Source organism: Mixophyes fleayi, chromosome 2, assembly GCF_038048845.1.
Source record: "Mixophyes fleayi isolate aMixFle1 chromosome 2, aMixFle1.hap1, whole genome shotgun sequence".
NCBI classification, from domain to species: domain Eukaryota; kingdom Metazoa; phylum Chordata; class Amphibia; order Anura; family Limnodynastidae; genus Mixophyes; species Mixophyes fleayi.
The window spans coordinates 334,139,213-334,151,567 of record NC_134403.1 but is presented as its reverse complement, the minus strand read 5'-3'; the positions used below and the strand labels follow the sequence as shown (position 1 = coordinate 334,151,567).

The window sequence follows — 12,355 nt, the reverse complement described above, 5'->3', positions numbered from 1 at the left end:
GGTGGAATGGGCAGCAATCCTATTTGGCACAGGTCACCTTGCATTTACATACACCGGCATAATGATTAAGGTAAGCCATCTGGCAATAGTTTTGAAGCTGGCCATCCTCATCTATGGGAATCAAACAAAATGAATTATGAATCGGTCCTACGAATCTGGGCTGTCCTCCTGACATAAATTCGGAGAGCCCTTACCACATCCAGAAACTCCATAGAATAAGTTCCAGATGAAAACCCTACCTCCCTGAACACTGGAACTACTTAATATGAAAAGCCGAAACCACCTTTGGTAGGAATTGTACGGTGGACCACCCTATCCTCATGAAAGACCAGGTAAGGATCTCTACATGACAGAGGTCAGAGCTCAGACACTCTGTGAGCGGATGCAATAGCTAACAAGAATGCTACTTTCCAAGAAAGAAAACTAAAATCTGACTACTGCAAGAGTTCAAGAGGTGGTCCCCGCAGCATATTGAATACCAAGTTTAGATCCCATGGTGAAGTCAGCGGAATATACAGTGCCTGTATATGCAGGACTTCCTGCAAAAAAGTCTGTATCTTCGGCATATCCGAAAATTGAAGATGAAAAAACACCAAGAGAGCCGAGATCTGCACTCTTTAAAGAGGCTAAACAAAGTCCTGCCACCATTCCATCCTGAAGGAAGGCAAGAAAACGAGGAAGGTGAAAGGAAGCAGTGTGGCAAGGCGGCATTTCACACCACCTGATGCAAGTGCGCCAGATGCGGTGGTATATTTTAGCTGACAAAGGTTTTCGGGCCCTCAACAGAGTGTCTACCACCCCTAGGGAGAACCCTCTAGACCACCAAAGGCTGGCTTCAACAGCCACGCTGTTAAAACCAACTGAGGACGGTCCTGGTGTCAGAACTATCCTTGAAGAAGAAGGTCGTCTCGAAATGGCAGTCGAAGACCTTGACCTACCGCCATTAACAGAATGTCTACATACCAGACTCAACACGACCAAGCGGGAGCTACCAGAATTACTGGAAGACCTCCCTGTTTGAGAAACCGGGAAAGCATCGGAATGTCAGGGAAAAGGACCCCAGCCCGAAGATCCAGGGCATGGTCATGACGTCGACGGCTACCGCCAACGGATCCCTGGCCCTTGAGCAGAATCTGGGGACCCAGCGGTGCCATGAGGTCCAGGGCTGGTAGACCCTCACCTCAAGTCCAGCGGCTCGAAGACTTATGGATGAAGCATCCATTCCCCCGATACTATCACCTGACGGCTTCCAGTTCTGGATGCCTGGTATGAATATTGCAGTGACCTGGCATTCTACCCAAGCTGGGATTTGTGATGCCTCCCTCATCGCTGCAGTACTTCTGGTCCCGCGTTGTCTGTTGACATGAGCCACAGCAGTGGCATTGTCGGATTGCAGACGGACTAGGAACCCCCATAGGCTCCTTGCAGGGCCAACAGCATGGCCCTCAGTTCTAAGATGTTGATAAGGAGGTCTCTTGACGTGACCAATGACCCTGAAGCCAGAGATGGAGGACCACAGCCCCCCACCCCTTCAAGTTGGCATCTGTGGTCACTATAATCCAGGTCCACTGAGTGAAGGACCTGCCTATCTCCAAGTGTTCCTGGACTGTCCACCACTGAAGGGACACCCACGTCGCCGAGGACAACCGGATTAACTGGCGGCCCAAGAGTAAGTGGGATCCCAACCACTTCTTTAAGAGGTCCCACTGAAAACATCGGGAATGAAACCTTCCGAAGGTGGCCACCATCTTGCCAAGAGTGCGCATAGATGGTCTGTTGCAGGCCAGAACTTGTGATGTTGTGTCCTGAACTGATTTGATCTTGTCCTCTAAGAGAAATATTTTCTGTACACTGGTATCCATTATGAGTCCCAGGAAGGTCATTCTCTGGGTGTGAACCAACTAGGATTCGTGGTGATTGATTATGCAGCCGTGGCGCTCCAAGGTGCTGATGGTAAGAGAGAGGTGCCAGATGAGCAGCTGATCTGAAGAAGCCTTTATGAGCAAGTCATCTAGGTATTAAACCATCCTCACTCCCATGGAGTGAAGACAGGCCGCCATGACCGACATTAGCTTTGTAAACGCCCTTGGCACAGATGAGAGGCCAAAGGGTAGGGCCATGAATTGGTAGTGTAAGGAACCTACTGTAAAACAAACCAGGGGTTGGTGTACCTCCCAAATGGGGACGTGCAAATAGGCGTCTTTGATGTCTATTGACGCTAGGTATTCGCCTGCTTCCAACCCATTTATCACCGATCTGAGGGAAGGTTCAGCGACTTTAAATTTAGAATGGGTCTGAATGAGCCATCCGGTTTGGGAACCAGAAAGAGATTGGAGTAACACACCTGCCCTCTCTGTTTCCCCGAAATCGGGGCAATAACCCCTGCGGAAAGAAGAGAGGCTACAAAATGAAGCACTGTCTTCTTTCCGAATCGCAGGGCAGTTTGGTTGAAAAAAAAACGACGAGGGGCTGGACCCGCAAGATCTATTATGTAGTCCCTTGTCATGATGCCGTAAATCCAAACCTCCTTGGAAGACACCATTTACTGATTCCTGAACAGAAAAAGACATCCTCACACTCCCCTAGATACTCAACTTTTCCCCCCTCCTTTACTGAAGGAGGAACTTGGTATGGTCCCAAGATGGCCGCCGCCACCAGTCCGATTACCAGCGTTCCTTGCCTTATGGCAGCGCTAGAATATCAGATAAATGTCAAGTGTGACTTAATTAAGCCGCCTATTAGCACTGAAAACCACCGGTGCTGTCAGAGAGAGCCGACCCGCTCTCACTGTAGGACAGCTCTAATGTGTCTGTATAAGGAGGAAGCGTGTACTCTCTTATAGTGCACCACTATGGTGAAAGAAAAATAAATAAGATAAAATAAAATGAAAGAAGTCTAGCAAAATAAGAAAGCCAAAGTCCTAGGGCACTTAATGTAAAACTGAGGAGCTACAAGGGGTCGCAGACGGGAGGTGTATGTTAGCTTGATACATTTAACAAAGTTAACCAATTAAGTGCCAACTCCACGCTCCCCTCAAACAACCCATGGTAGCAGTGTCCCCCAGATTGGATGAATGAGAAATAAAAAATAATTGGTTGTAATGCAAATGGTTCATTCAATGTCCATAGGAAGAATATAAATCCCCAATATGTTTTCCCCCAATGTCGGGGTACACACAAGACAGTGGTGAAAAATAAGCCTTTACAAAAGATCTTTTTTTAGACTACTTCCATCTACTTCAATGCTTCATGTTCAGTGTCAAATTGTCGTCTCCAGTGTTCAACATATAGAAAAAGGTATCAAGCATAATACCATTTATTTATATGAAAAACATATGTGAATGCACTCACATTTGACAATAAAAATTAAACAGCAAATAAGCTTAGTAATGGCGTATATACTCCTACCAGAAATGATGTGGGTGTTATATATACAAAGATAAAATCACAAGGGCCTTGGGATAAGCCCAAGTAACTGGAACCTCCTCACATCCAAGATGGTAAATTGGAAGTATGTATTGCCTCTAACCTATAGGATGTGTAATATTCACAATAAAATGAATTAATCTATACAACACATAAAAATTACAAACATCTATCAAAGAACAATCGAGTGATTTGGACATATCCCAATGTGCCATCAATTCAATATATACTCAAAAATCAAATAGGGAAAATCTAAAAATAAAACAGGAAGTCTTTCTTTCCGATTATGGAACGCATCTTGATTTCCAGTTCCACTGTGTGATGTCATTTCCGGTTCCAATCGCGTAACATCACTTCCGGTTTCTATGTAGTAAACAATGATCCTATTATACTAATGGTTTGTAGCGTCATTTCTAATCTCGGTTAGTAGGTAACAGATAGTAAACACAATGGTCGCCATAGATAATCTTCACATTTAAATCGGGGATTTCCATTAATGTATTCAGCCAATCCAAAGATCTATATCAGATATAAACACATTATATTAAAATGCGCTAGAGACAATAGGAGCCATCACTGACAATTTAGATTGTTATGTAACAAGATACCTGAATCGGGGATGAATAAACTATTCAATAGCACCAGGGAAAAAGGCAATATAAACAGATATTTAGATTGAATATATCAATTATAATAATCAAGACATCTCACATTATCGAAATCAGATGTATAATGGAGTTGTATTCAATAAGAAGAGAACTATAGTCCTATTCATTACCTGCTTATTCCTCCTTTAGGAGACTAGGGAACATCATAAGAAAATGTGAAGTCAAAATAATTAAATAAAATAAAATAAACCGGAAGTGGTGTTACGCGATTGGAACCGGAAATGACATCACACAATGGAACTGGAAATCAAGATGCGTTCCACAATTGGAAAGAGAGACTTCCTGTTTTGCAGTTAAATTTTCACTTCTGGATTTTTGAGTATATACTGAAGTGATGGTGCAATGGGATATGTCCAAATCACTCGATTGTTCTTTGATAGAGGTTTGTAATTTTTATGTATTTAGATGAATTCATTTTATTGTGGATATTACACATCCTATTGGTTAGAGGCAATATTTAAGGAAGTGATCCTAAGGCTCTCCATGCACCTTGAAAAAGACTTTTATGAGTCAAAACATGTTGAAGTAGGAGAGCTGAATATTTATTTCACCTATTTCTTTGCGAGAATACACCCTTCCAATTTACCATATTGGATGTGAGGAATTTCCAGTTACTTGGACTTAACCAAGGACCCTTTTGATTATATCTTTGTATACTGCCCACCCACATCATTTCTGGTAGGAGTGTACACGCCATTATTAACCTTATTTGCTGTTTAATATTTATTGTAAAATGTGAATGCATTCACGTTTTTTTTTTTTGGTTTTTTTTTTATATAAATAAACGGTATTATGCTAGATACATTTTCCAATTTTTTTTATATGTTGAACACTGGAGACCACATTTTGACACTGTAAACATGAAGCATGGAAGAAGACGGAGGAAGTCTAAAAAAGATCTTTTGTAAACGCTTATTTTTTGCCACTGTCTTGTGAGTACCCCGACATTGGGGGACAACCAATTGGGGTATTTATATTCTTCCTATGGACATTGAACGAACCATTTGCACTACAACCAATTATGTGCTATTTCTGTGCAGATTGTTTGATTCAGTATTACAGTACTACAGTATTACACTATTTCACATTTTTTTCTCTTTTATGTGAATGTGACTATATTGAGTGATTTACTCCATCAGAGACGTGTTGGTATCAGACATCTAGGAGACATTACCATACCAAAATATAAGCATCCCCTTTATGAGATTACAATTGCGCTTAAAGGGGTTCCATAAATATTATTTATGTATTTTATGTGTGTTGGTAAACTGGTGTATGTTTACATTTGAAATCTATTAGGCTGCATTTGGAAGTGAAGCGCCGGTTAAGCTTAGTTATATTATATGAACAGTTAAATATATAACAATCACATGTATGATAAATGGAGCAAACCTTGAATATGGTGCTGGACATTTTAAAACACGACCATTGAATAGCGAACATATTTTATATATCATAACAATCTCAGGTATATGTGCAGCAATGCAAGTATAAATTAATTCAAATTAATACATCTTACATTTTATTAGTTTTTCTTCTACTCCCATTCCTATGCATGTATACTAATGTTAAAGGTAAGCCTGTAGTTTGAAAGTGCATTTTGGCCATCTGGGGATATAGCGAAACAACATCAGGACAACTGTCCAGTTGGGAATATATACATCTGCTACAGATTAAAATATATACATACACTCTCAATACACATACATATCTGATTTGCTTGATAAATAAAACAAACCCTGCATATTATCTTAAATTACATCTGCATAAATGGAGGCTGTGTGATCTCATTTACACAGCAACACACAAGGTGTTAAGGTCTCTTAGCTTGCAGCCTGTTGACTGATCTCTCAGCCATCAGTGTTACAGTGTTGCTTCTTCCTGCAGAACTAGAATCTGCCAAGCTACATATTTACACACACACACACAAAAATTTTTTTTTTTAACTACAGCAGTGACTGTAACAGCTATAAAGTAAGGAGAGAAGTGCTGGTATGTCATATTGGCACATACTGCCCCACTTAGACCAATGACAGACTGAACCTGTTACAAATCCTTTTCAGTAATTGCATCTGATTATGAAATTTTTACATTTTGATAAGTTTTAGAAGAAAGTCCACTTAAACACGTAAACATAGTGGGCGAAAGCTTATTAAAGAAACGTGATTCGTAAAGCAGCAATTACAAATCTCAGTGTTTAAAAAAAAAAACTGATTCACCTGTTGCCATGGAAGAGAAGCCAAAACTTTCATAACCAAGATTAATCCCACCAGAACTTGGATCATTTTTATGAGGAACTGAAGTTAGTGGTTGTCTATTTCTTTTCTTCTGGTTGAAGATGGGAACAGGAAGACAGGCTGCAGAGCAAGGAAACTTTGCATATTTAGGTGGGAATTCTAAATAGATACTTTACCCGTAAGGTGGCACTAGGGTATAACTATATTTCAACCCATTTATACTGGAAAAGAGGAAAATAACTTTTCAATTTTGCAGTTCAGAAGTGTGAACAGTTTTACTGTCCTCATTAGTTCTACCATAATTTCCTCTGAGTATATTCTAATAATTACCATCTGATCAACTTGTAATACTCATATAGTAGCCAAATGCTGAAAATAAGTGTCCAGGAACACAGTTGAGGGACAATGATACGGTATCACAATATATAATATGTGATCCATACATACAATGCAACACTATCCCAGAAAAGATGGTCCGACCACTGACCATAATGCAATTAGGACCTTTATTACTAATTGCTTCTGCCTTGTATATCAGGAGTTATACTTTATGTGGAGTTCAATTTTATTCTCTTCACTGTTAATGGTTACCTACAATACTCTCTCCCTACTACTATTATATAGGGAGCTGTATTTGGCTTTTCCTGTTTATTTCATTTTATCCACAAACAACTTCGAGAAATTGGGTGCAACCATTAAAGATGTAGGATGTTAGCCTTTAAAAACTGTATAGCATCATGCTAAAAGAAAAGATTTGGAGGAAAGAAAAGCGTGAATACTACAGTACAGACACGGAACAGACTCCATCTGCATAAAATTATTTTAGAGATTTTTGGTCACATAAACTATGAAAAAGGTTTCTAGTAGTGGATTTTAACAATTGCCCTAGGTAAGTATATGTATATCAGATATCCAAGGATGAGACTAGCACAATTTAATTAAGTCCTATTTATTTGAGTACATGTTGGAGGGGGGGGGGGGGACAGCTCCATGAATATTATAGTTTATATGTAAAGTACCAAGTTGATGAACAGCGCTGGTAAGTGGGGGAAGAACAAACATAAGTAATAAATGACATGCACTTTGGCAAATTGATTACTATAACATATTTTCTAAACTAATCAATCATATAGCAGATTTTTGGTCACCCTTCTAAGCACCAATTTTAGTGTAAATAAAAATTAAATATTCTGTTAAAGACCTCCCAAGCCACATGACCTTACTATGTGCAACCTGGTTTGGGACCATGTCCAGTGTTGAGCCAATCGATGTTCATCTGTAATGACTAACTTTAGCACCATCACTGTCTCTGTTTCTGGATAGCAGAAGAAGCTTCAACAGCATGCGAGGACCTGGAGGTGAGTACCATGGACTATAGTTGTGTGGACACATTACACTTGAGGGACGTACATGACATATTGGCTACATACTTGCATGTGAGGATATGTGGGGTTTATGAAGGACAGAGTACTTATGTTTTGCCATTCTATTTATGCATGATAAATATTTGTACGTTTTTGCCATACCGGAGAAGCAGTATATCTTTTTGACATTAATGCTGCAAGACGGACATCTATATTTGCCTTACCTTGCATTCTGGAATACACAGTATATCAATTACTAATCTTACTTAAACATGAATTGTGTTGAGCTTGGCACACATTTTGTTCATGGCAAGGGGTTTTGACAACCCGGTACCAGGTCACAACAATGCTCAAAACACCATTGAAAGTCATATTTTTAAAGTAATTTGTCATAGGAGTGATCCAGCTTCAGTTCAGAAATCACACATGGTTCATGGGAAATATAATGTCATTTAACTACAACTATAGTTATGCAATTACAAGTCTTGTAAAGGTGAGTAATTATGTATACAATTAATGTGTAAATATAAATAATATTGCTATAAACAAAGATCTTAATTATAGTACTATCAACTTACAAACACCTTCAGGAAATGTAATCATTACTATGTGAGAGAAATGACACCTACAAAGCTTGGACAGTCCCTCCTGGAGATTAGGGACACTTGTCTGTACCACTCCCTACATCCAGTCCCTTCCTCCTCCCCATCTTTACAATGTGTCATTATATTAGACGCTACAACGTGTCCCAGTGATGACCCCACACACAATATGGGAGAGATTAGCGGGAAGAAGCTGCCTGTGGCAAGTAAGGACGGGGAAGGTTTATGAGGTAACAATGTGCCGGCATCACCTGGGAAGCTTCTCTTCATCTTTTAGCCTGTGGTCCGCGCGCTGCATGACACCCGCACACCCGTCTCTCGCGCCGCCGGCTCTTCCCGCCAACGTCACGCGCGGAGCCCTTTGTACTGAGCGCGCGCAGCCCAGCCCGGTGATCACGTGTCCTCCCATTCACCAGGGAGAAGAAGCCGCCGCGTGTCCTCTGCAGTTGTCGTGTAACCACAAGTCACAGCAGTCACAGGTTATCTCTGTCAGTAATTCCCATCGTGCACAGTGAGTGAGAGGAATAGATTGCAGTGTGAAAGGATGGTCATAAGACAGTGATAGCTCACTAGTAGTTACAATACAAGTAACTATGTAACTTAACAGGAGGTGGTTGTGCAGTAAAATTATTAGACAACAACATTGATGAAGAGATGTGTTTTAAGGTAGAATTTATTCCATAAATGAAAAGAAAATTTAACAATATTTACCAAAGATGTTTACACGTGCTTTAATGACAGTTAAACATACTTAATAAAGTCTTAAAGAAACAACTATACATTTCTATTTATAAAAAAATACAAATACAGTTTAGTTGAACAACATAACCTCAAAAAACATTCATCACTTCAGCATGTCCGACCCCTTTCACTCAAATTAAAAGAATATCATGAAGTCACTGAAAACAGATGGAGATCCATGGCTGCATTACAGTATCCATTCCAATCATCTGGAGGATCCGCAGCAGCGGGGTGTACCTGGCAGCAGTGAGCATCACATCAGTGGATAAGCTCACTATATATCACTATAGCTCACTATGGTGATCGCTGCAGCAGGGGAGGACCTAGATTTTTTTTGTGTGTGTGTGTGGGGGGGGGGGGGGGGGGGTGAGTAGTGCCCTGACTCCTTTTTCTCTTCGAGCAACAGCGCAATATGTACACGTCCCTGTCAGCAGAGAACATCAGGCAGAGGATGTAGGCCGGCCACTCTGTGTTTAAAATATGTAAAATGAGGTGATTGAAGACTCATACACCTATGTTAGTGGTTCATAGATTTTCATATTGTGATCAGCAGAGGCAAACACAGGATTTGTAGAGAGGGTTTCCACACCACGCCGCCAGTGGGCGTGACCAGCGTGCATGGGAGCGTGACTATAATTTAGACAGTGCTTGGCTGCTCTTCAACTCTTCCTATCCCCCATAATATACATGGGCAATGCTGCATGCACTACTGTTAGGTGCACGCAGCTTTCCCTTTTCAAGCAGAACCGTGTGAAGCGGGGGCATAGTCCAGCCACCTCAATTATACAGTGCCCAAGGCTTGGAGGGGGGTTTCAGGCACTAGGAACCCCCCCCCCCCCTCTCCCTCTCGGTTTGCCTATGATCAGCTACTGTACAACTATACAATCAAAGTAGACAATAGACATGGATAATACCTCATGTCTATTGTCAGTGATCTGGGGAACTGATTGTCTTATAACAAAAAAAATAAAAGACAGGAGTCATTTGAAGTAGTGATTTCTCAAACTTAATGTCTAATCTCTGGACTATCACACATGGTTCTTTAGGTATGCCTAAAATGTACAATACACATATTTACAGCAAAACTTTGATACTTCCTATTTAAATGATCTTTCACATAGCTAGACAGAAAATGTAAGAAATTCCTTACTGAATGCTATAACATACTGGGATTAGTTATGCCAATCTTCACCGTGTGCTGTTAAAGGGCAGAGCTCAACTGTGCTTGCACAATGTACAATTGCAACATAGGGATTCTGTAGAGCAGCACTTCTGGGTTTGTGTGACAGGTGAATGCTGGGAATGATTCTATGAGAGTTCTTGTAAATTTTTGTCACACTGAACAGAATGGTGCCTGCTTAACAGCCTCATCATGTAAGTCTATTATTCACATTTACATTAATTGAATTAGAGTGCAGTCTCCAGCAATTCATCCTCTGCATTTTCCATCTTCTCTTTAATATGCTGATTTTGTTCTAAATGTTCTGTTTCATCAATGTAAGTCAAGTTGGTATAGCTTGATCCTGTGGAAATAAGAATGCATTTTATTAGTGAAAAATCACTTTCAGCTTCTGCATTTTGCTCTAGAATGCTTGTGCCACAATCTACAGGTAAATTAAATCTATTTTTAGTGTACATTGGACATCTGGATCATAAAGCCAAACTTATTTTACATCTCTGTTAAGTGAGATTAACCCCTTTGCCTCTGAGGCTTTTTTCACCCCTGTGCTGAACAATTTTGGGTTATCCCATATTTATGTTGCCTGCTGATCAAAAACAATCAGCATGCAGTAAAAAAAAAAGCTGTACCATCATTTGAAAGAGGAGACTTCCCTTTTTCATACCATTTTTGTAAGTGCCAGAAATAGATAGACAGAGGCTCTAAACAAGCCTCCTAATATCCTTGGCATTTCCCATTGACTTTAATAGACTATGCTCGTGCACGTTGTGACGCCAGCATGCATGCGCACTCGTGTTTCTAATGGAGGATAGATTCCTTTCTTCTGGTAGTATCAAATCAGGGTGGGAATAATCTCTGGGTTTTTATAACCCCTTAAATGCAGAGGAGGAGTGTGTCTTTAGGTGTTCATATGGAGGACAAGTCCCACTCGTCCTTAGCACTGAAAGGGTTAAGAGATTTTTATTTTCACGCTGCTGAGAATAAATCAAACCTATAAATTCAACAAAAGGTCCATGAATCTTTGAAAGCTATTTAAGAGGACTGGATGGATTGTGTTACCATTATGCTCTGCAGAAGGTTGGGAATAGACCCACCAGCGTCAGACTGGCCCACCACGATACCGGGAGAATCACCAGTGGGCCCCGAAGCTTTAGGACCACACCCCCTTTTTGAGGAGAGATGGATCTCCCCCCGACCAGGGGGGGCAGCGGGCAAGAAGCGGCCAACTTCCTTCTTGCGTCCGAGAAGCCGCTGATACTTTATCTCCCGCACCCCCCCTCCCGGCTTAGACTATTCCATTCCATGATTCTCAGGAGTCCCATGGGACGCACACCATCTTACAGGTGCTATCCCATGTGTGCAGTGCAGGAAGCGCTCTTGAAACAAGGTAGCTGTGTTGTGTGTGTTATGGTGATGTGTGGGTGGGCAATGGGGCTTGTGGCAATGTAATGGGGGTGAGGGCAGGGGGGCTTGTTAAAGTGAAATGGGGGTGAGAGCAGGGGGCTTATTATTAGCAAAATGGGGTGAAGGCAGGGGGGCTTATTATAAGCAAAATGGGGTGAGAGCAGGGGAGCTTATTGCACAATGAACCATTGCAACCTAGGGATTCTGTAGAGCAGCACTTTTGGGCTTGTGTGACAGGTGAATGCTGGGAATGATTTCATGAGAGTTCTTGTAAATTTTTGTCACACTAAACAGAATGGTGCCTGCTTAACAGCCTTAACATGTCAGTCCATTATTCACATTTACATTAATAGAATTAGAGTGCTTTAAGTTCACAATCTGCCTTTGCCCTTTTCTATGTAGGTGGAGCTCACCCGAGTCAAAAATTTGCAAAAGGACGAGTCACCTACACCTTTAAGAGTCACACAATTCATGACATTGGAGCCTGCCCAGCCGACCACAGAGAGGAGATGAAGCAGAGGCAAGTCATGTTTACTTTATTTCCTTGTAATTTTTTATTTGCTTTTTTTAAAACTTGACAATGTTCACTTTTTACCCTGGGGAAGGTATGGATTGGGGGCAGTAACTTGGCATAATATGATTTGGTGACAGTATTCTGTAGGACAATATTGTTTTGGGGGCAGTACTCTGTGGGATATTATTGTTTGGGGGCAGTATTCTGTGGAATAATATGC

The 12,355-nt window shown here is 41.0% G+C and overlaps 2 protein-coding genes across 5 annotated transcripts in view; both read right to left on the bottom strand.

Moving 5' to 3' along the window:
- Positions 1-8,641, bottom strand: part of SPATA22 (spermatogenesis associated 22) — a 34,134-nt gene extending 25,493 nt beyond the window's left edge. For all 4 annotated transcript variants that reach the window (XM_075196960.1, XM_075196962.1, XM_075196963.1 and 1 more), the window contains exons 1-2: positions 8,548-8,641; positions 6,313-6,450 (exon numbers count right to left, since the gene is read on the bottom strand). In XM_075196960.1, the coding sequence (XP_075053061.1) occupies positions 6,313-6,450; positions 8,548-8,566 (157 nt within the window). In that variant the 5' untranslated portion in view covers positions 8,567-8,641. The remainder of the gene's footprint in view (positions 1-6,312; positions 6,451-8,547) is intronic.
- Positions 8,642-9,128: 487 nt separating this feature from the next.
- The window catches only part of LOC142139968 (transient receptor potential cation channel subfamily V member 3-like), a 35,885-nt gene continuing 32,658 nt past the window's right edge, over positions 9,129-12,355 (bottom strand). The window contains exon 16 of the mRNA XM_075197831.1: positions 9,129-10,560. The gene's annotated coding sequence lies outside the window, so the exon portion shown is untranslated. The remainder of the gene's footprint in view (positions 10,561-12,355) is intronic.